At 44.6% G+C, this 25,413-nt stretch overlaps 1 protein-coding gene across 5 annotated transcripts in view; it reads left to right on the forward strand.

Annotated features, from left to right (window-relative positions):
- Window positions 1-25,413, forward strand: part of PCMT1 (protein-L-isoaspartate (D-aspartate) O-methyltransferase) — a 194,513-nt gene that overhangs the window by 91,021 nt on the left and 78,079 nt on the right. For all 5 annotated transcript variants that reach the window (XM_063917453.1, XM_063917452.1, XM_063917451.1 and 2 more), the window contains 2 exons: window positions 4,639-4,670; window positions 5,994-6,098. In XM_063917453.1, the coding sequence (XP_063773523.1) occupies window positions 4,639-4,670; window positions 5,994-6,098 (137 nt within the window). The remainder of the gene's footprint in view (window positions 1-4,638; window positions 4,671-5,993; window positions 6,099-25,413) is intronic.

Here is a 25,413-nt window from a genome sequence, read left to right on the forward strand (position 1 = left end):
TATTTCTCGGAGTCCGTAGTGGATGCTGGGCGCCCATCCCAAGTGCGGATTATCTGCAATACTTGTACATAGTTATTGTTAACTAATTCGGGTTATTGTTTAGGAAGCCATCTTTCAGAGGCTCCTCTGTTATCATACTGTTAACTGGGTTTAGATCACAAGTTGTACGGTGTGATTGGTGTGGCTGGTATGAGTCTTACCCGGGATTCAAAATCCTCCCTTATTGTGTACGCTCGTCCGGGCACAGTACCTAACTGGAGTCTGGAGGAGGGTCATAGGGGGAGGAGCCAGTACACACCACCTGACCTGTAAAAGCTTTACTTTTGTGCCCTGTCTCCTGCGGAGCCGCTATTCCCCATGGTCCTTTCAGGAACCCCAGCATCCACTACGGACTCCGAGAAATAGAATTATCGGTAAGTAAATTCTTTTTTTTTTTTTTTTTTTTTTTAATCAAATATCTCTTCAGCAATTCAGTCCAGAACATTAACACCTATATGGAGACTCAAGAGATGCTAAAAAAAAAGTGGCAATGTAATATTACAATTGTGAAAATGTACAAGAAACTGAAGTTGCTCTTTTGCTTATTTTGCAAAACACTGTAAAACAGTTTTTAGTCTAGATGCAAAATTGTTTGGTGACTGGACAAACTTTGTCTTGTAGCAGGTATAAATAAACACAGCGTACAATGAGTCTTATAGGTCAATATATTAATCAATTCTGCCCTTTCTACATGTTTAATGTCAGATTTAAGTATCCCTAGAATGTACTAATACAGAAATCGGGAGATATCTGAGAACTTCTGCTGTCTGGCCATCATCCCTCACAATCTTCATCCCTGTAGTTTTCTATGGGATGGTATTTAATCTTGCATTTGTGATCTAATGCCATCTTCACATGGCATTAACCTGTTACCTTCAATTGGACAGACCTGCCAAAGAGAGATCTTGCGTACTCTCTCAAGTAGGCTGCAGGAGATCCTAATACACTTTCACCTTACTCATGTGCATGAGGAGTAAAGGAGTAAAGTGATTGAGTGTGCCATCACTTGTTCCTTCTGATCCACGGCGGCAGACTCTTTTAAGAGTCTGTCTATGTATCTACAGTTTAAACTAATACAGTTGAATTTGAAAAAAAATACATATATCCTGATTGACGCTAGAAGAATCCTTAATTTTGGGCGGCCAGCCACATATTCTAATAAATATGCCTATTAGTGCAGTAGATATGTTTACAGTACATTTAAGTTCCCTATTGCCTGAACCCCACCACCACCTCTATCACAGCTATAGTGTTCGTTCTAGCAGCTTTCAACTGATGAGGAGGGCATATTTTAATTTTGAAGGGCAAAACTTTAGACGTGATTTATTGCAACAATGCATCACGTCTAAAATTTTGCCCTTCAAAATTAAAATATGCCGCCCTCATAAAATGCAAGCTGCTAGAATGAGCACCACTGAACTATCAACCATGTTTCTGCTAGCTTCATTGAAATAATTGTAATGACCACAATACCTAAAATATAAAAATGGCTTAAAATGGTATAATGTAAACATTTAGAAAACTTTTAAGAACTGAATGTATTTAAGATTTAGGGGCATATGCAATTGCGGTCGAATTCACGAAATTGTCGAAAAACTGGACTTTTTCGCCAAAAAAAAAATTTCGACAATGCAATGCAGTACTTTCCGTCAAAAAAACGGACTTTAAAAATTCGACTTTTTGAAATTCGATATTTGTCAAATTCGACTTTTCTGCAATGGTACAAATGCGGCAATTCGACAAAAGTATATTCAATTGAAGTTTTGAAATTCGACAACAGTGCTTTTAGACTGTAAATTCGTCATTTTCAATCCGCCACACTTTGGTGGGTGAATCTAATAAAAAAAAATTAAAACATGTTTTTGGTGTTTTTTTTATTGGTAATAGCATATCTATTTATATTAGAAGGGATTAGGTACTTGGTTTGTCTTTTTGGGAGGCACAAGTATTATTTAAATATTTTTAAAAATATTTATTTATTTTTATTTTTTTATAAATGGAATGGTAAAATCCCGGAAAAAAAAATGGCGTGGGGTCCCCCCTCCAAAGCATAACCAGCCTCGGGCTCTTCGAGCCGGTCCTGGTTCTAAAAATCCGGGGGGGAAATGGACAGGGGATACCCCATATTTTTAAAACCAGCACCGGGCTCTGCACCTGGTGCAAAAAATACGGGGGACAAAAAGAGTAGGGGTCCCCCGTATTTTTTACACCAGCATCGGGCTCCACTAGCTGGACAGATAATGCCACAGTTTATACAGCGCCCTGCGGCCGTGGCATTAAATATCCAACTAGTCACCCCTGGCCGGGGTACCCTGGGGGAGAGTGGGGACCCCTTCAATCAAGCCCCCCCCCCCCTAGCCACCCAAGGGCCAGGGGTGAAGCCCGAGGCTGTCCCCCCCCATCCAAGGGCTGCGGATGGGGGGCTGATAGCCTTGAGAAAATGACAGGAATATTGTTTTTTCCTGTAGTACTAAAAGTCCCAGCAAGCCTCCTCCGCAAGCTTGTACTTGGAGAACCACAAGTACCAGCATGCGGGAGAAAAACGGGCCCGCTGGTACCTGTAGTACTACTGGGAAAAAAATACCCAAATAAAAACAGGAGACACACACCTTGAGAGTAAAACTTTATTGCACACCTGCCGACACACATACATACCTATGTTGACCCGCCGACTGCCACGTCTCCGGATCCGACGATCCGGGGTACCTGTGAATAAAATTATACTCACCTCAATCCAGTGTCCAGATATAAATCCTCGTACTTGGCAAAACAAATAAACGAACACCCGTACCAGCGGACTGAAAGGGGTCCCATGTTTTCACATCGGACCGCTTTCCCCGAATGCAGAGACCCCCCTCCCCCGTGACAGCTGTCACAGAAAAGTCTCTTAAGCCAATCAGCGAGCGCAGCGTCCTGGCACTCTGCTGATTGGCTGCACGTCTCAGCTGTCAGACAGCGCATCGCAAAGCCTCTCCATTATACTCAATGGTGGGAACTTTGCATTTAGCGGTGAGGTCACCAGCGGTCAGCGGCTGACCGCGGGTAACCCCACCGCTGACGGCAAAGTTCCCACCATTGAAAGTAATGGAGAGGCTTTGCGATGCGCTGTCTGAGGTCACACGCGCATACAGCCAATCAGGTGAGTGCAACGAAGTAGCGCTTCCTGATTGGCTGAAGGGACCTGTGTGACAGGAGTCACGTGGGGTCCCGGCATTCGGGGAAAGGGGTCCCATGTGAAAACATGGGACCCCTTTCAGTCCGCTGGTACGGGTGTTCGTTTATTTGTTTTGCCAAGTACGAGGATTTATATCTGGACACTGGATTGAGGTGAGTATAATTTTATTCACAGGTACCCTGGATCGTCGGATCAGGAGACGTGGCAGTCGGCGGGTCAACATAGGTAAGTATGTGTGTGTCGGCAGGTGTGCAATAAAGTTTTACTCTCAAGGTGCGTGTCTCCTGTTTATATTTGGGTATTTTTTTCCAGTAGTACTACAGGTACCAGCGGGCCCGTTTTTCTCCCGCATGCTGGTACTTGTGGTTCTCCAAGTACCAGCTTGCAGGGAGGCTTGCTGGGACTTGTAGTACTACAGGAAAAAAAAATATTCTTGTCATTTTCTCAAGGCTATCAGCCCCCCATCCGCAGCCCTTGGATGGGGGGGGACAGCCTCGGGCTTCACCCCTGGCCCTTGGGTGGCCTGGGAGGGACCCCTTGATTGAAGGGGTCCCCACTCCCCCAGGGTACCCCGGCCAGGGGTGACTAGTTGGATATTTAATGCCACGGGCGCAGGGCGCTGTATAAAAGTGACCCCCGGCTGTGGCATTATCTGTCTAGCTAGTGGAGCCCGATGCTGGTGTAAAAAATATGGGGGATCCCTACTCTTTTTGTCCCCCGTATTATTTGCACCAGGCGCAGAGCCCGGTGCTGGTTTTAAAAATACGGGGGATCCCCTGTCCATTTTTTTCCCGGATTTTTAGAACCAGGACCAGCTCGAAGAGCCCGAGGCTGGTTATGCTTTGGAGGGGGGACCCCACGCCATTTTTTTTCCGTGTTTTTTCCCGTTTTTAAAAAATCGGAACAAAATCCGTCATATCAGCCGTTTTTCGTCAGCGGGACTGTCGAATCCGTTTTTTATTGCATATGGTCAATTTCGGCACCCACTTGCCGAAATTAGACTGTCGAATTGTGTCGAATTGAAAAACGGCCGAAAAATTGCCGCGATTCGCCGCTAATTGCATATACCCCTTAGGGGCTATTCAAAAGTCGAAATGTAATTATTGTACATTGAAGGGTATAGAGAAGTAGGGAAGACATTATCTTGAAAGATCTCAAGGTATAGGAACTTTTACATATATGTTCATAAATGCAAGTATTTTAACTTGCCTTTTACATGTATTTGTCATGTAAACAGCATGTTATAGGAGATTCTGAACAGGAAACGTAATTATGTACTGTTATCTGTATAGTATATTTCAAAATACTATAACACAGTCTACATTTGCAAGGTTGTTTTATATATTATTTTGTTACCTTTTAATACGTGATGTTGGCTGTCTCGTAGAATACTTTCATTTTAATATTTTGTTTTTTCTCTGTAGGTTATCAAGCAACAATTAGTGCTCCACATATGGTATGTGTGATGTGTTTTGCTGTGAAGGAAAAAGTTGTGTATTGTTTTTCTGATCTTTCAGTTTAGTCTGATGTGAGAAACGTTTAGCACTGCTGGCCTTGGTGACCTAAAATATGTATAACCTGTTATGATTACGGCAGAAATGTTTTATTCTCTGCCATAAATTGATTGTGCGGTCTGTAAAGTATCGCTTTTACAGGGGTTTTAATGTAAGAGTGGCTTCATTTTCCGAACTATATAGTTTGTATATATTTTTATTTACTCTTTAGGGCAGGAATTAATTAGCGTTGTAAAATTTATTGCGTGAGGAAAAGGGTGGTAGCCATGGGCTTTTACTCCTGAAGTTATTAAAATACAACTCCTCTTCCTTGTGCTGTAACATTGCGGCTAACGCGTATTAACCCACGGGTTCCAGGATAAGTACCCAGAGCTATGGATTAACACGCTTGTAGCTCGAATAGAAATCTGCAGCCTGAGGGCTTATCATAAGATGTCATTGAATAGCCCCGGTTAATTGTCGCAGCTAATTGAATCTGGCCCTTAGTAGTAATCCTGTATAATAAAAGGATAACACTGCACCTGACCTCTGTAAGGGGAATTTACAGTAAGTGTTCTGTGTGCTGGCGGCCACTAGATGGCGCCTGACGGAGCAATTCTAGTGTTGCCCTATTCGGCCATGCACAGCCGCTGGCGCTTACGTTATGTTCCGTCATTTTGACATGCTGATAACTAGTACATTCTATATTTACTGTTAATTTATTTATTGGCCTTTTTAGACTAAAATAAATGGTTACATTTAAAAATTTTACAAGATGTCCAAATTCTCTGTTTTCCCTGCATTGCTTTTAGAATGTAGTAGCACTGAATGTATATATGGAGACCATATGTAATAATTTTCTCTGTATGAGAGGAAAGCAGAGTTCAGACAAGTGATATTTAATTACACTTGTTTATATGTGAGCTATACTCATGAAAATGGCACTGAGGATTCAGTGCTTTTAAATTGAACAGATATATAGACAGAATACGTTATGACACAGGTTCTCAAACTCGGTCCTCAGGACCCCACACAGTGCATGTTTTGCAGGTCTCCTCACAGAATCGCAAGTGAAATAATTAGCTCCACCTGTGGACCTTTTAAAATGTGTCAGTGAGTAATTAATACACCTGTGCACCTGCTGGGTTACCTGCAAAACATTCACTGTGTGGGGTCCTGAGGACCGAGATTGAGAACCACTGCGTTATGACATTATGCTTAATTACTTATTACTATGTTAACAAACCTTTCTCCATATCTGACATTATCAACTTTTCTTTATATAGCATGCGTATGCATTAGAACTGCTCCATGATCAGTTACACGATGGTGCCAAAGCTCTAGATGTAGGATCTGGAAGTGGAATTCTGTCTGCCTGTTTTTCAAGAATGGTAATTTTTTTTTCTTATGTATTACATGTAAAGCTTATATAAAAATCAGATGTCTTAGTTTTCAGTTTAACATTTCTGCTGCGGGCTACACTGTGTTCCACAGGGAATACATCTGTGTGTAGAGATGGATCTTGATCCAGGCACCAACAGGATAAAGCTTTAGCTGTCACAGGATGCATTGGGGCCTCCTCTATAATCCTACCCCCAGGCACTGTGAGCTCAGTTTCGAGTTGGTGCCTGCAGAGCAGGCTAGTGAAGAGGAGGGCTGCACTGGGCAGCCCTGAAAAAAGCTTTCTAAGAAGATTTCAAGGGCCGCAGCACTGTTACATGTCTGAATGACTTTCAGCTCTGCGGCTCCATCACCTCCCAAGCGACGTTGCGTACTCCCGCGGCTCAGTTCCTGGGTACTTGCGGCGGAGACGCTTCAGCTCTAGGCACACGGTCGCAGACGCTCTCCTGGTTCGCGTGGCTGCTACGGGGAGGAGGTAAGAGGGTCTCCCAGGCGGAACCCGCTACTAAATCGCGTTCCGTTCGCAGTCTAGGGAGACTGACTGCGATGCTGACATGGACACTGTTGCACACAGGGACCCCACTATATCTGCCAGAGCAATAGGAGTACAGGTCGGGTGTACTAACACCCAGTTTAATAAGACTCCATAGGACCGGGCGGTGAGGACCAGCAGAGGGGAGCCAGCGCTTGACCTGTAGCCCCTCCCCCCGGCGCCATCTCTGAGCAGATTTTCCCGTCCTGAAGCTGCCTTTCACTCTCCCTCACTCCCTGACTGAGACGCTGGGCGCCATCTTCAGTTTAGCTGCGGCTGGTCTCCGGGACTGTAGGGAAAGCCTGTCTACAGCAATGTGACTTTACAAACACTTAAGTATTCTACATGTCTTTACACAGACAGCGTTGGTTAAGAACAAGTGTGCATGTTACAGAATATATTGTACGAGTATTCTGATATATACCTCCGGTCTAGGACCGCGCTGTGTTTAATATATTAATACAGGTTGAGTATCCCTTATCCAAAATGCTTGGGACCAGAGGTATTTTGGAGATCTGATTTTTCCGTATTTTGGAATAATTAGATACCATAATGAGATATCATGGTGATGGGACCTAAATCTAAGCACAGAATGTATTTGTTACATATACACCTTGTACACACAGCCTGAAAGTAATTTTAGCCAATATTTTTTATAACTTTGTGCATTAAACAAAGTGTGTCTACATTCACACAATTCATTTATGTTTCATATACACCTTATATACACAGCCTGAAGGTCATTTAATACAATATTATTAATAACTTTGTGTATTAAACAAAGTTTGTGTACATTGAGCCATCAGAAAACAAAGGTTTCACTATCTCACTCTCACTCAAAAAAGTCCGTATTTCGGAGTATTCCGTATTTCGGAATATTTGGATATGGGATACTCAACCTGTGTGTGTGTGTGTGTGTGTGTGTGTGTGTGTGTGTGTATATATATATATATATATATATATATATACACATATTGGGCTACCTGGGAGTGACCTCATACCAAGTTAAGTTAAAATTGTTTTACATATTTTAACATACATTTTAACTGGTATTATATTGCATTGTGTCTATTGTTTTTATCCCATTTTTTAAGAAGATTTGCTGTTCAAATTTTAATAATTTTTAGTATAGTTGTGTAATCATTGTCTGTTTTAATGTACAAATTCCCATTTTTCAGATTTATCTGATCTGGTCAGTTTTTATATACTTTTAGATCCACTTTTATTGAATTAATTTAAGACACCGTTGGTCGCTATATCCCCCACCCCCCTGTGTGTGTGTGTGTATATATATATATATATATATATATATATATATATATATATATATATATATATATATATATATATATATATATATATATATATATATATACATACATGTATATGTGTCTATGTGTATATGTATATGTATATATATATATATATATATATATATATACATACATGTATATGTGTCTATGTGTATATGTATATGTATATATATATATATATATATATGTATATGTGTCTATGTATATATGTATATGTATATATATATATATATATATACATACATATATACATATATATATATATATATGTGTGTGTGTGTGTGTGTACACACACACTTGATATACTGTTGTATACTAGTCCAGTGCTCTGTGACTGTGTGCCTGTATCTGCTGTGTGGATTTCACTTTCAGTGTTTACACAGATATATCCATCACTATATTCTGTACCCTAAGGGACTAGGTCCGTCAGGATTGTTTATATAGTGCGCCACAGTATTTACCGATTATACGGTGTACTCAGTCACCTACTACTGGATTTAGTCACAGGTGTTGTGTACTGGGGGACTCAGTCTCATAATACCCGATTTATTCGCAGGTGTTGTTTGTCGCAGGTACCATGTACTCAGTCACATACTAAAGAATTTATTTTTAGGTAGTGTACTCTGTCTGGCATATGCTCTAGTGTTGCATTTACTGAAATGTCTAACAAAAAGTGCGGTAAATCTGGGGACGCTCCTGCATCATGCAGGGCATGCACCAAGGATTTACTTGAGGGGGACGTTTTACATGATGGTTTGTGTAATGTGTGCCATACCTCTCCTGGTCAGTCTGCAGCTCCTGCAGCCAATCAGGAGCCACCCTGGGCTATGTTATCAACTCTGGTGGACCGCCTAATGCCTACTATGGGATCACCTGTGCCACTGCAGTCACAACTTGTCCCTATGGTTAATCCGCTTTGGGTGGATAATTTGTCTAACCAGTTGCAGCAATTAAACCAATCTTTGGTTAGGCATAAATCTGCTATAGGTCTTCACCAAGGTTATGGCCGTGATGACGGCTCATTGCCGTCACCAGGGAATTAGGATCCTGCCGTATCTGGACGACTTGCTGGTCCTCGCAAATTCCCACGATGTCCTTCTAAGCCATCTACAACTGACAGTAAGAATCCTGCAAGCCCACGGGTGGCTGGTCCCAGCTCAGAGCATGGTGCACCTGGGGGCACTGCTGGACACGCACAGTCAACGGCTGTTTCTGTATCCAGAGAAGATCCTGAAGCTTCAGGACAGGATAAGATGCTTCCTTTGTCGGCCCAGAGTATTGATACACTCTGCAATGCAAGTACTGGGTCTGATGGTGTCGGCATTCGACATGGTGGAGTATGCTCAATTTCGTTCCCGCCCTCTGCAAAGATTAATCCTTTCCAAAAGGTATGACCTACCTCATCGGATCAGGTCTCATATGATCACTTTGACTCCGGAGGTTCGTCTGTCGCTGACCTGGTGGCTTCAGAACCAGCAATTAAGCAGGGGCCATCCCTTCTGGATCCCCGACTGGGTCCTGCTGACAATAGACGCCAGCCTGTGGGGATGGGGTGTGGTGTTGGAGCAACACTCTTTTCAGGGTCGGTGGCCCAAGAAGGAATCACTCCTCCTGATAAACATTCTGAAGTTGCGGGCAGTGTTCATTGCATTGTCTCTCACCCTGCCTCTGATACAGAACAGGCCTGTTCCAGTACGGTCCGACCAACGCCACCACGGTGACATACATCAACCATCAAGGCAGCACTCAAAGCCGCTTGGCAATGTTGGAAGTGTCAAAAATCCTTCAGTGGGCGGAACGCCATCTGTCAGCAATATCGGCAGTGTTCATTCCGGGTGTCCTCAACTGGGAAGCGGACTTTCTCAGTCGCCAGGACGTGCACGCCGGAGAGTGGAGTCCACATCCGGAAGTCTTTCAACTCCTAGTGGACAAGTGGGGCCTACCAGATGTAGATCCTGGGCAAAAGGATTTTCTGAGGCTGTCATCCAAACTATGTTGAAGGCCCGCAAACCGGCATCTGCCCGGATATATTACAGGTCTGGAATTCTTATTTCACCTGGTGTGCTGATAAGAACTATGATGTTCACAGATTCAAGACTTCCAGAATCCTGGCTTTCCTGCAACAAGGCCTGGACTTGGGCCTTTGTCTGGCCTCCCTCAAGGTTCACATATCTGCCTTGTTGGTATGATTTCAGAGAAAAATTGCATCTATACCTGACGTTCATACCTTCACTCAGGGTGTATTGCGGATTCAACCTCCCTATGTCCCTCCTGTGGCTCCATTGGATTTGTTTGTTGTCCTGAATGCCCTGCAAGAGTCTCCATTTCAACCTCTTGAGTCAGTGAACCTTAAATGGCTTACGGCTAAGGTCCTGTTCTTACTGGCTGTTGCCTCTGCCAGAAGGGTGTCTGATCTAGGTGCTTTGTCCTGTCGTCCACCCTTTCAAATATTTCATCGTGACCGAGCAGTTCTTTGAACTCGCCATGGTTATTTACATAAGGTGGTTTTCATCTTTTCACCTTAATCAAGAGATTGTGGTTCCAGTTTTCATCTCATCTGACTTGTCCTCCAAAGAACAGTCTTTGGATGTGGTACGGGCTCTCCGCATATATGTGTAGAGAACTGCCTCTATTAGGAGGTCAGATACCCTTTTTGTACGGTTTTGTTTCCACAAACGAGACTGGCCTGCGAATACGCAAACCTTGGTCAGATGGATTAGAATGGTGGTTGCACAAGCTTATGCACAGGCTGGACTGCCAGCTCCTGCTGCGATTAAAGCCCATTCTACTCGGTCTGTTGGACCTTCTTGAGCAGCCCGCCATGGTGCGTCCGCAGAACAATTGCGCAAGGCGGCTACATGGTCCTCAGTGAACACGTTCATTAGATTTTATGCCTTTGATACTTCCGCCTCCCAGGTTGCTTCCTTTGGACGCCGGGTTCTCCCTTGAGAAACTGCTTTAGGACATTCCAGATGTATTCCATGTGGAACACAGTGTAAGATGATTTATGGTAGACTTACCATTGTTAAATCTTTCTGTGCGGTACACTGGGTTCCACAGGGTGCCCACCCTGACGCACCTAGCTTCTAAGGGTTTGTATGGCATTAGCCGCTGGTCCCTTCTCCTGTCATGAAAATGTGGTTCTATGTGACTAACATCTACCGTCTCTTACCTGCTCCTGCAATGGACTGGTTAACGAAACTGAGCTCACAGTGCCTGCAGGCGGGGTTATAGACGAGGCCCCAATGCATCCTAGGACAGCTAAAGCTTTAACCTGTTGGTGCCTGGATCAAGATCCCTCTGTACACCCTGAAGTATTCCCTGTGGAACCCAGTGTACCTCGCAGAAAGATTTAATAATGGTAAGTATACTATAAATCTCCTTATTTTTTGCTTTCTCTGACTTTAAGATGTACAATTCAAATACAATAAAGGGTACATATGACATTAGAAGAATAGTTAGGAAAGTACTTCAGTTAGCAGTGTACAGCATTTACAGTTATACCAGCAGTTATGGTCACCTTTCACTTATTTTGTATCAGTCGATGTCCATGTTAAAATGCAATTGTATGGTAATATACAGTAGATTTTATTTTGTGTTTAAGAAAGAGCCTAAATAGGCTCAGTGAGAGAAGCTTAATCATCAAAGGGGTTAACTTTGTTTCTCTAGCATCCATAAGGGATATTGGGGGGAAACTAGTACGATGGGTATAGATGGGGTCCAAAGGAGCCAGTGCACTTTAAATTTCTTCAACTGGGTGTGCTGGCTCCTCCCCTCTATGCCCCCTCCACACATGCAGTTTAGAAAAAAGTGCCCTCAGGAGAGGAGGCACATCTCTGAGCTCCAGAGAGTTTTCTCCATTTTCTTTTAAACTTAGGGGGGTACGACAGTCACCGGCCTTACGAGGTGCAGAGCCACTTCCCCACTGCAGGACCACCGTACTGATGGGTTATTGTTCAGCGGGGCACTGCTCCTTGGCTGTCACAGCTGCAGCACACCGCACACCCCTAACGCTGCCTGAAGGTGACATCGGTGGTGAGTACAAACCGGGGGCCCCGCTAGGGAAGTCCCCCGGTTCGAAGGCTTGACTAGCACTAGTGTGATGTTTTAAGCTAACTCGGAGACTTTGCCAGTGTGTGTGTGTATGTATGTATATATGTATGTGTATATGTATGTGTGTGTGTGTGTATGTATGTGTATAGGTGATGGGCCCCGCCCCCCCCGCCCGCTCACTGGTAGACTCGTTCTGACGCGCTTCCGGTGGGCGGACTCCGGGGGTGTGGGAGTTCTGGAGCACGTAGGTGACGTGGTGTTTGTTTGGTTACTAGGGCAACCCGTTTTCCCGTCAGCTGTGGATGGCCGTGCTTAATGACGGCACCCGTGACCGGAAATGGGTGGTGAAGGTGATTAGGGTCTGGACACTGGTGATCTATATAAGGTATGTTGTACTTTCTGTGTTTGTATCCTGACGAAAGGTGTGATTAAACAGCACCTGAAACGTTGACATTCAAGCCTGTGTAGCTGTCTCATTTGGTTTTGAAAATCCGTGGAGTGCCGCCTGAACTTGCTCTTTGTATCTGCTCTGTTTGGACCGAGGGAGGGCACCCAGGTAATTAACAAGTTGTTTGGAGTGCCGGTCATACTGGAACTTTATGTATTAAATCTCTGCTTGTCAGATATTTATTGGACATGGCAACCAATTCTCAAAAATGATATGGATTTGTGTCAGTACCTTTTTCTTTACTCACTAAGTTATTCTTTTTTGCACATTTATTTGTGAACACGGTGTTCTTTTATGCATAAGGACTTGCTGCTGCCTTGATTGATTTTCTAGTATGGAGGGATCAAGCCAGAGCAGATTGAAAAATATTCCAGGCTTTCAGGCTATCACTCTACCTACAGGGGAGTTTCTTAGCTTCACTGATTCTGAGGCAGAGACATTATTAACCAAAGACACCTTTAAAAATACTGCTGGTGTAGATGCTGTAGAGGACATTTATTTTTCACTACTTAAATTAAAGAAAAAGGAGATCGACTATCATCTGCATAGTGTGACAATTTCTGATTATTATAGGGAACGGAAAATCCCCAGGGGATTTAGGATTAAAAATATCCCCACTATTGGGAGGATGAATTCGGAGTTTTGTCGCCGCTGGGTGGCAGTGTTGAGCAAATGCTCATGTGATCTGATGTTATTGGTGATAGAGGAATCCACCAGAATTATGAATGAAACCAAAACCAAAATAGCAGAATTGGTAAAATCTTCCAATACTCTTTTGACGAGTGATCCCAATACAGATTGGATGACCAAACTGAATCAAAAGGTTGAGTCATACAAATGTGAACTGATTAAATATAAAAAATCCAAACTGGTAACAGTGAATAAGGACTACGAAGAGCAAACAGTCTACCCCTGGGCCACAGGGCGCTATCCCCTAAGAAGGAAGCAATTCTTTAATAAACGGAACTCAAGACGATTTCTAACAGATACTGAGGTATCCACCGGGGGAAGTTCAACAGAGGAACAAGAACCCTCAACCAGCACCCAAAGCAGTAAACCCCCTTTAGGGACCTCGACACGCACCGGCGGTGCGCGAGGAAAAGAATACGCTCCCAAACAAGGAGGGGCGGCCAAGGGGAAAGGAAGAGGAAAACGCTAATTCCTCGAAACGATCTCATAATTAATTTATCTTCCTATTCATTATCAGAGGAAGAAACCAGTTTGCTGAATAAAGGGCTCTCATATGTACCCACAACAAAGTTTAATGCTTTTGACTGGAAAGTGGATGCATGGAAACATCAACGCAATTTAAAGTTAAAAGAGCACTTTGGGAAGAATCCAATCACTGAGGTTATGGAGGGCCCGGACCATCCCCTAAGACCAATTTCTCATTTTGATCCACAGACACATAACGCTTCGATTAGAAGCTATTCAAGAATGCTTGAATCCTCTGTCATTAAGGAGATCAAAAGAATGGATAAATCCCTCCCTAACTTAACACAGGGAGAATTTGTAGCAATGAGATCCTTAAGTGAGAACAAGGAGTTGGTGATACGAGCGGCCGATAAGGGAGGGGCCATTGTGCTGCAGGACCGTGCTCAATATATAGATGAAATCCATCGCCAGCTCAATGACCAGTCGGTCTATGAGAAACTGGGGGGGGACCCCTCAATTTCATTCAAAAAAGAGATTGATATAATTCTACAGGATGCATATCAGAAGAAATATATTGACAAAACAACTCTGAAAGCATTGACGGTGGACCACCCTATTACTCCAATTCTTTACACATTGCCAAAAGTGCACAAGAGTTTATCTGCCCCACCTGGACGCCCAATAATCTCGGCACGTGGGTCGCTGTATAATGCCATCTCCAGATACCTAGACTTCTATCTACAGCCGGTAATCCAAGCAGAGCAGACGGTACTCATGGACACCACACAGCTTCTGCTCCATCTTCAAAATTGTACAGAACTACCTGAAGAGTGTGTATTAGCAAGTATAGATGTAGTAAGTCTGTACACAAACATCCCACATCGAGAGGGAATTTCCTCAATGAGGCGGTTGCTGATAGGTAATCTACATTACAAGGGCCCTGATATTGACTTCTTTTTGCTTCTGCTAGAGAAAACCCTTACCCGAAACTTCTTTATGTTTGACGGGACCTTCTTCCTGCAACGCTTGGGGTGCGCGATGGGGAGTAACGTGGTCCCAGCGTTTGCGAATGCGTTTATGCTGTCCATTGAAAAAAAGCTGTTTTTAGAAAATACACCTTTTGCCAACAGTATCATCTTATTTTTGCGTTATATAGATGATTTGTTTATAGTATGGTCTGGCAAACTAAATGATTTTGTGAGTCACATGACACTTATCAATCAAATGGACGCAAACATCAAGTTCACCTATGATGTGAGTACTGACACAATCCACTATCTGGATGTCCAAATTACAAGAACAGGAACAACACTATCCACATCAATATATCATAAACCCACGGATAAAAATACACTACTTCACGCAAGGAGCTTCCATCCGGAAGCCATGAAAAAAGGTCTTCCGTACTCCCAATTTTTAAGAGCAAAGCGGATTTCAAGTAACGATATGGATGCAGAGAGAGAAATCAATGACATGATGGAAAAATTCCTTCAACGAGGCTATAGAAGGCATGATTTGATTAAGGCCAAAGAAAAAGCATTGGCACTATCACGTGAAGAATGCCTACGTAGAAAAACTAAATCTGAACGGAAGGTAGTACCTTTGGTGACTACTTATACGACGGCTAGTACTATTATCGGGAAGAATGCCAATACACTTTGGCCCATTGTCAGTTCTGATAACTCTATTCCAGCACTCCATAATAGTGCTTTACTTAAGTGTCATCGTCGAGGAAGAAACTTAAGGGACTGGTTGGTACACTCTGACATAATATCACCACAAAGGGAGCTTAGGTCTCATTTTCTAAGTAAGCCTCTGTGGTCTTACAAGTGCACGGGATGCACAACTTGTAGATTCCTGGAAACGGGACCAGCGGTGCTTCACCCTCACTCTGGTAAAAAAATTGTTATTAAGCATGTGCTGACGTGTACCTCAAGATTTGTTATCTACATCATTAAATGTCCGTGTGGTCTAGCATACATAGGCAAAACCGTATGTACTTTCCGGGAGCGGGCTGCACAACATAGATCCGCCATCAGAATGGCCCTGGAGGGTATAGCCACCGAACAACCAGTAGCGCGTCACTTCAAGGAAATGGGCCACAGTATGGCTACTTTACGTTTCAAATTGGTGGACCATGTTCCACCATTAACGCGAGGGGGTGAGCGAAACAAGAAGCTGCTGCAGTTGGAGGCACGATGGATAAATAACTTTAATACTGTCTCACCAATGGGCCTTAACAAAAATTTATCTCTTCTATGTTTTTTGTAAATGGTTTTTTCTGCTTTGGGTTTAATGGGTCTGGTAATAGCATTAACAAGCACTTTTCATTCTGTACCTAATAGGTTTGGAAGCAGCTCTAACGAGCTTTCCATTCAATGATGCACTAAATTATTGGCTCAACTTATTTGTTAATTGACCCGGTTTTTTGTATAGGTAGCTTAATGCTGCATTTCCATGGAATCTTCCAATTCTTTCAAGAAATCATTTTAAATATAGGTAGGATGGTTATGTGATTTCGGACATACCTATTGATTTAAGGGAAACTGATTGTTTGTGCGATTTTTTTCTATGGATTTTTTTTCCATGGATTTTAGTAGTTTTAAATTGACAGCTTTCTGGTTATCAATCTACACCGCACTATTGTCGTAATCCTTCAGATAACCGATCTACTAACATTTTGAGTTTTGCATTATCCAGACCCATTTAACTAACACTAGCCGTTTTACATACAGGTAGATGCACCATAGAGAGTTATTGTCATATTCTTTAACTGCCTGTGATGTTCTCTAGCAAGATACCGCACACTGTTTGATGGTTCACTTGTTATTATTTACTCGTTACCTAGGTGATGGGCCCCGGCCCCCCCGCCCCGCCCGCTCACTGGTAGACGCGTTCTGACGCGCTTCCGGTGGGCGGACTCCAGGGGTGTGGGAGTTCTGGAGCACGTAGGTGACGTGGTGTTTGTTTGGTTACTAGGCCAACCCGTTTTCCCGTCAGCTGTGGATGGCCGTGCTTAATGACGGCACCCGTGACCGGAAATGGGTGGTGAGGGTGATTAGGGTCTGGACACTGGTGATCTATATAAGGTATGTTGTACTTTCTGTGTTTGTATCCTGACGAAAGGTGTGATTAAACAGCACCTGAAACGTTGACATTCAAGCCTGTGTAGCTGTCTCATTTGGTTTTGAAAATCCGTGGAGTGCCGCCTGAACTTGCTCTTTATATATTTATATATTTATATATATATATATATATATATATATATATATATATATATATATATATATATATAATACATACAGTGGTCGAAGTGGGGCGGTATGGTATACCGCCACTTCTTCCACTGACCCGGAAATTAGCAAATGAAAGTGCAGCAGGAGGCGAGGGAAGTGGCCATCCTGCTGCACATGTTGATCCCCGTCCCTGCGTGGCGGCTGTGTAGAGCACTGTACTAGCTCACAGCCGCCCGCCGCTCACTGCCACCAGCCGCTCACCGCCGCCAGCCACCCGCCACCAGCTGGCCGCCACTCACCCGCAACAAATAAGGTAATGTTCCCCTGCTGTCACCTCTCTCCCTGTCACTTCCGTCCCTGTCCCTACTCTCTCTCCCTGCTGTCACTGTCGTCGCTCTCTCTCCCTGTCGTCACTCTCTCTCCCTGTCGTCACTCTCTCTCCCTGTCGTCACTCTCTCTCCCTGTCGTCACTCTCTCTTCCTGTCGTCACTCTCTCTTCCTGTCGTCACACTCTCTTCCTGTCGTCACACTCTCTTCCTGTCGTCACACTCTCTTCCTGTCGTCACACTCTCTTCCTGTCGTCACACTCTCTTCCTGTCGTCACACTCTCTTCCTGTCGTCACACTCTCTTCCTGTCGTCACACTCTCTTCCTGTCGTCACACTCTCTTCCTGTCGTCACACTCTCTTCCTGTCGTCACTCTCTTCCTGTCGTCACTCTCTTCCTGTCGTCACTCTCTTCCTGTCGTCACTCTCTTCCTGTCGTCACTCTCTTCCTGTCGTCACTCTCTTCCTGTCGTCACTCTCTTCCTGTCGTCACTCTCTCTCCCTGTCGTCACTCTCTCCCCCTGTCGTCACTCTTTCTCTGTCGTCACCCTCTCTCTGTCGTCACCCTCTATCTCTGTCGTCACTGTCGTCACTCTCTCCCCCTGTCGTCACTCTCTCCCCCTGTCGTCACTCTCTCCCCCTGTCGTCACTCTCTCCCCCTGTCGTCACTCTCTCCCCCTGTCGTCACTCTCTCCCCCTGTCGTCACTCTGGCTGTCCCTGCTGTCACAATTTCAGCCCATTCAGTGTGCTACAATGTGAATTTCGGCTCATTCAGTGTGCTACAATGTGAATTTTGGCTCACTCAGTGTGCTACAATGTGAATTTCGCCTCATTCAGTGTGCTACAATGTGAATTTTGGCTCACTCAGTGTGCTACAATGTGTATTTTGGCTCACTCAGTGTGCTACAATGTGAATTTCGCCTCATTCAGTGTGCTATAATGTGAATTTCGCCTCATTCAGTGTGCTACAATGTGAATTTCGGCTCATTCAGTGTGCTACAATGTGAATTCCGGCTCATTCAGTGTGCTACAATGTGAATTTTGGCTCACTCAGTGTGCTACAATGTGAATTTCGCCTCATTCAGTGTGCTACAATGTGAATTTTGGCTCACTCAGTGTGCTACAATGTGTATTTTGGCTCACTCAGTGTGCTACAATGTGAATTTCGCCTCATTCAGTGTGCTATAATGTGAATTTCGCCTCATTCAGTGTGCTACAATGTGAATTTCGGCTCATTCAGTGTGCTACAATGTGAATTCCGGCTCATTCAGTGTGCTACAATGTGAATTTTGGCTCACTCAGTGTGCTACAATGTGAATTTCGCCTCATTCAGTGTGCTACAATGTGAATTTTGGCTCACTCAGTGTGCTACAATGTGAATTTTGGCTCACTCAGTGTGCTACAATGTGAATTTCGCCTCATTCAGTGTGCTACAATGTGAATTTCGGCTCATTCAGTGTGCTATAATGTGAATTTTGGATCATTCAGTTTGCTATAATGTGAATTTCGCCTCATTCAGTGTGCTACAATGTGAATTTTGGCTCATTCAGTGTGCTACAATGTGAATTTTGGCTCATTCAGTGTGCTACAATGGGAATTTTGGCTCATTCAGTGTGCTACAATGTGAATTTCAGCTCATTCAGTGTCACAACTGAGGGCTGGTGCTGACCAGGAGTGGCCTCAGTTGTAGGGGCTGGTGTGTAACTAAACTTGGGCGGTAGTATAGGGCTTCTAGACATGCAGATAGATTTGTTCCACCAATGCCCGAAGGTGTGACCACAGTTCAGATGGTACACGGCAGAAGCAGTAGTAGAGTATGAGGAATGATTAAAAACAGTACACCGTTCCACTGAATGCAGCAATAGATGAAATGTCTTTAGGTGTGGTATCCACTACAAGACTAGCTTGAGGGGTTAGGAGATTAGGAGATGGAAAGTCCTTTCACCAACACCCGTATGCTGAAATAATAGGATGGAGATATGAACTGGTCAGCAGATGTTGTACAGAGGCTGAATGTACTGTAGAGTAGATCGTACACGTAGACTGCCGGGTTTGTCGGTTGGAATCGGTGATGGAGAACTGCTGAAGTGCAGATGAACCAGTGTTAACAGGAGGATGGTTGAATGACACTGGTGACGCTAGGGATCGGTGATATTGAAGAATAGATGACTGAATACTGACGGTATCAAGGAAACTGATGGCGGAACATCGATGGTACTGTGGAGCTGAACACCGTTGGGAGCCAGGTGCTGGAAGCCGGTGTTTTAGAGCACTGCCAGTAGCAGAGAGCAGTTGGGACACTGTGAAGTCAGGCTGCACCGCAAGGTGGTGATTGGTGTGGGCCTCTGATGGAATGAAGACACAGGAGCTGGAATACCTGGAACTGAATAATCAACCACAAGGAGCAGAGACAGGTTACACTGGTAATGACAACCAAAGCACTGACAACTTCCTGGTTCAGGATCAGTCCCTTTATACCCTCAGCAGTGCAGGGATTGGATGAACAAATCAGGCAGAGTTCAGCAATGCTGTGGATTGGTGGAAATAGCGTCATGTGATTAGAACCAACATGGCTGTGCCCATACTGGCACTTGGAGGGAAATCAAGTTTGTAGCACCACATGGAGGTTTACAGTAATGGTGGCGGCGGCCGCAGAAGCCAATGGACGCCAACCCGCGCATCAGACACACTGAGCCGGCGGCAGAGAGTGACCACAGCGGGTGAGAAGCATCACACAAACCCGCCTGTGCACTTGCATTACAATGATGGCGGCAGAGGCCGCAACTGACAGGAGACGCCATGCAGAGCCATCTGAGCACTAGAAGCGCAGCAATGGCGGCGGACATAGGCAAACGCAGGGGGGGGTTTCTGGTTGCACGGAAACCCCCCTCCTCTTGGCAAGTGGCTCACATTATGGCAACAATAGCAATGGTATATAATATGATTACTACAGCTAGCGCCACATCACCCGTTTACCACTGCACATGCCCATTGGTAGTAGCTTCTTCTACCAGGTTTGCTGTGTGTGTGGATCTGAGTCCTCCATCAGTGCTTCTGGACCAGAGAGTAGCTACCAGGAAGAAGAGACAGGAGCCTTACCACGAGGTGGGAGAACGTGTGCTTAGTGCAGTACTGGTTCTATTATGTTTGTATATTAATTCATTAATTTATTATGATATGTTTAAACTTTTCCTGACCACTTTGTTTGATACAGTCTATACTAGAGACCATTTATAGTGATAAATAATAATGTATTCCATATAGTATCCAGTGTATAAAAAGACCACTATTTACATTAATGTCCAGGGTCGGTACTAGGTTCTTCTGCCGCTCCCCAGATTCCCGCACTTGCTCAAACGTTCTGTAGAGTGGGAGATTGTGGACTGACATTTGGAAACCCCCCTCTAAAAATCCTGCGTTTGCCACTGGCGGTGGAGGCCGGGGCAGCTAGAAACACCATCCAGACAATAAGAGTTCCTTATGACAGCATCTGCGGACTGGCAGAGAGGAGACATGAAGTGAGGACATCAGCAGCATGACTGAGACTCGGCCCTGGAATGCTGAACCAGCCTCAGGAGACACCTGAAAGGTAAATAATGGTGTCCTGTTACCCGGATCGTGACATTCAGTGTGCTACAATGTGAATTTCGGCTCATTCAGTGTGCTTCAATGTGACTTTCGGCTCATTCAGTGTGCTATAATGTGAATTTCGGCTCGTACCGTGTGCTATAATGTGAATTTTGGCTCGTACCGTGTCCTATAATGTGAATTTCAGCTTGTACCGTGTGCTATAATGTGAATTTCAGCTAGTACCGTGTGTTATAAGGTGAAAGGGGCACCAGTACTTGATAGTATAAGGGGTTCTACTACACTGGACACGCCCCCTTTTGGGTGACAATGCCCTCTTTTCTGGAGGCATAATTGCGTCCTTGACTTTTGCATACCCCCACTTCAAAATTTCCACTTCGACCACTGTATATATATGTGTGTGTGTGTGTGTATATATATATATATATGTATGTATATATATATATATATATATATATATATATATATATATATATACATACATACATACATACATACATACATACATACATACATACATACATACATACATACTTTAAAATATCTGGTGCCATTTTAGGGGGCGGAGCTACCTCAGAGTTGGACCTGAGGCGTATTGGCGCCTTCCTCTGCTTACTACAGCCATATACAGCACGCACTGCTCTTCCTGACTCCTCAGCCACGCTGGATATCTGGTACAGGGTGTAGCAAAGGGGGAGAGCCGCTTGTGTACACTATCCTGATCCAATTTAGGACTAAAATTGTTAGTGTTTACTGTACTTTAGGGAGCTGACAGCCTCACTGGGGCAGTGCAGCTCAGGGTGTGCTGGTGTCCTTCTCTCTCTGTCTCCTCTCACATACAGTAGGGCTGGCTTGCTTTATAATTGTCTGTGTGTTCAGTATGTGTATGTTGTTGAGCTTACTGTGAAAGAACAATGCAGTCAATCTTCACAAACCAGAGAGGGTGTCTTAAGACTATGGTATCTGATATGTCATCCCAGCTCACTGATAATGTGCAGAAAACTCAGCTACTACAACAAGCTGTTGCTGATTTAGCTGCTAGAGCAGATGCACAGCCCCCCTCTCTCATGCGTGACCACAGAAGCGTGGGTTACTTGTTCTACTATCTGATACAGGTGATGATATACAGGAGGATGGGGATGACCTGGATCCCGTTAGTGGGGATCCCGATTCTGCTCAGGGTATTGAACCCCTCATTTTGGCTTTAAGGGACGTGTTAAAGCTCCCTCTAGAGGACGCTACGTCACAGCAGTCTTTTTTGTCTTTGTACAAAACAAGCCTAATGTCACTTTCCTTGACTCTACAGAGTTAGATGACTTATTCAAACATGCCTGGAAAAATCCAGACAAAAAATTCCAAGTGTCCAAAAAGTTTTTGCGCATTTTCCCATTTGCTCCTGAAAGTAGAAATTGTGGGAGGAACCCCCTGGGTTTGATGTCTGTGTCTCGCCTGTCTAAAGAGGCGGAGCTGCACTAAAATCTGTATACACAGCAGCTGGTATATCACAAAGACCGGTCATTGCGGATTGCTGGATGACCCATACCATCCATTCCTGGGCCACTCAAATACAAGGGGGCCTCTCGGGAGATATGCCCTTGGTTACTATGTTAACCCTCCTGAAGCACATTCAGGACACTACCCGTGTCTTCTGTGATTCCCTCACGGAGATGGGGAACATTAATGCTCAGACTTCTGCCATGGCAGTGTCGGCACGCAGGACATTGTGGTTGTGTCAGTGGATTGCGGACGCAGAATCTATACGTAGTGTGGAATCCCTCCCCTTTTCTGGGAAATGGCTTTTTGGAGTTGAATTTGATACCTGGATTTCCAAAGTTACGGCTGGAAAATCCACAATTCTCCCCTCTGGGGCCCCACCGGTGAGACGCTCCTATCCAGGGCCGTCTGTCCAGTCCTTTCGGTCTCACAGATTTCGATCGAAGGCCAGAGGACCCTCCAATGCAGCTAGAGGTACCAGAGGTAAGTCCAGAAAACCTGCAAGCACCAGTTCTCAGGAACAGTCCACCGGTTCTGCTTCCACTAAGGCCTTAGCATGACTGTGCCCACCCACTCCAAGGGGATCTGGAGGTGGGAGCTCAACTGCGTCACTTCAGCTGCGTCTGGGAGATTACCTGCCAGGATACCTTGATCAGAGAGCTCGTTTCTCAGGGCTACAAGCTGGGGGTCGACAGTACTCCCCCCAACGATTTTTCAAATCAAGCTTACCAGTTTTGGAAGCAATGTAAGTTACGTTGCAGCAGACTATCTGAAAGTTGGTCCAGTCCCACGTCATTGTTCCAGTACCACTACCGCAACGCGGCAAGGGGTTTTACTCAATCCTGTTTGTGGTGCCGAAGCCGGACGGTTCTGAATCTGAAATCCTTGAATCCTTATTTGAGGGTGTTCAAGGACGCCTATCTCCATATTCCGATTTGGCCGCCTCATCAGGCGTACTTACGGTTTGCCCTGCTGGATGATCACTTCCAATTCCAGGCACTGCCCTTCGGCCTGTTAAGAGCCCCAAGGGTATTCACGAAGGTGATGGCAGCGATAATGCAACTCTGGGTCCAGGGGGGTCAATGTGGTCCCTTATCTGGATGATCTTCTGATAAAAGCAAGATCCAGGGAGTTTTTTGTTGCTCCATATCAATCGCACCATCCATCTTCTGTCAGACCATGGATGGATCCTCAACTTACAGACACCTGGAGCCAACTCAGAGGCTCCTGTTCCTGGGGATGTTGCTGGATACTGTGGCCCAGAAGGTGTTTCTACCAGAAGACAAGGCGAAAACACTTCAGAAAATGGTCTGCATGGTGCTTCGACCTACTCGAGTGTCCATACATCTTTGCAAAAGATTGTTAGGAAAGATGGTTGCCTCATACGAGGCGATCCAGTATGGGAGGTTCCATGCCAGAACTTTTAAGTTGGATCTCCTGAGCAACTCGTCTGGCTCACTTCTGCAAATGCACCGAATGATTCAGCTGTCACCGCAGGCAAGTATTTCCCTCCTGTGGTGGCTACAGTCCTCCAATCTCCTGGAAGGCCGGAGTTTCGGGATTCAGGATTGGACCCTCCTCACGATGGATGAGAGTCTGAGAGGATGGGGAACTGTCACCCAAGGGGCGCAGTTCCAGGGCAGGTGGTAAGCCCACAGAAGCCTCCTTCCAATCAATATTCTGGAACTTCAGGTGATCTACAATGCTGTGCTTCAAGCCTCTCCTCTGCTCAAGGATCACGCAATCCAGGTACATTCGAACAACACCACGGCGGTGGCGTGTATCAATCAACAAGGAGGGACAAAAAGCAGAGCCTGCATGCAAGAGGAGGTGTCAAAGATACTACTCTGGGCGGAAAGAAATGCAAGAGCCATGTTGGTAATCTTCATTCCGGGTGTGGACAACTGGGAGGTGGACTTCCTGAATCGTCACGATCTCCACCATCTGTGGTTCCAGCAGATTATTGACCGGTGGGGTTACCCACAAATAGACATGATGGCTTCTCGTTTCAACAAGAAACTTCCCTGGTATTGCTCATGAACCAGGGACCCTCATGCAATGGCAGTGGACGCACTGACGTCTCCTTGGCCAGACCGGCTAGTCTACCTCTAAAACAAGAATAGAGTCAATAGCTTCTTTTGGCGCATGGGAAAAAGCCTCCAAGATAAGGAGGTAATTGTACTTTCCTAATTACAATAATGTAACTTTGATATTCGTCGTACCCCCACTCACGCTGATAAGGAGTGGGTTACACACATCAAGGTATCTATTATTCTCCCATATCACACTCAAGGTATAAAGGTAATCCTGGATATCGTACCCCAACTCACACAGCAATGAATATCAGGACTCCTATCAAGGTTTCTTTATATCGTTCTTCTCAGAATGGTTCATGGAAGTGTATCCTCAATGTGTAATAGCCTCATAAACATGAAATCAAAAGAAATATCCAATGTGTAGTAAATTCTATTAGCATATATTACATATATGATTCGTAATAATAAGTCACTCCCGTGCCTAGATTGCACCCTTGCTCATTCCACCGAATAAGGTATCCTTATAGTTCCAAGTGCAATATCGACATGTGTGCCCTTCACCGAAGTATATATAAGGTGTGCGTACCCCTCACTCACAGAATGAATATGGGGAAGACTCGTATAACGGTATCTTTATGTGAAGAAATGTGTCTAGTAGGCGTACCCCAACTCACACATGGGTATGGAAGCTGAATCTCATCAAGGTATCTTTATCCAGTCCTTTCTCCCAACTGGAGGCGAATCACAAAAACCTCTATAGCACTTTGGAGGGGGGAGCACCTGACCTCCAAACTCCAAACCAAAGAGGGGGTATTCAAAAAGAATCTTTTCTTTCTCCACAGTCAAATAAGTCCCAAACGTGAAAAAATGTTCCACAAAATTTTATTTAAAACAAGCCAATAAAACAATTCATCTAAAAAGCATGCAAAAAATGGTTTAAAAGTAATTCCGTTAGAAGGATGGCTACTCACACAAAGATCAGTCGACGCGTTTTCGGTCTCTTGGACATAGTCTACCTGTTTGCTCCGATCCCATTGCTCCCAAGGGTGCTAAAGAGAATGAGGAATCAAGGTGTCCAGGTAATTCTGATTGTCCCAGATTGGCCTCGGAGTGCGTGGAACGCG

The sequence above is a fragment of the Pseudophryne corroboree genome, chromosome 4, assembly GCF_028390025.1.
Source record: "Pseudophryne corroboree isolate aPseCor3 chromosome 4, aPseCor3.hap2, whole genome shotgun sequence".
Lineage (NCBI taxonomy): Eukaryota > Metazoa > Chordata > Amphibia > Anura > Myobatrachidae > Pseudophryne > Pseudophryne corroboree.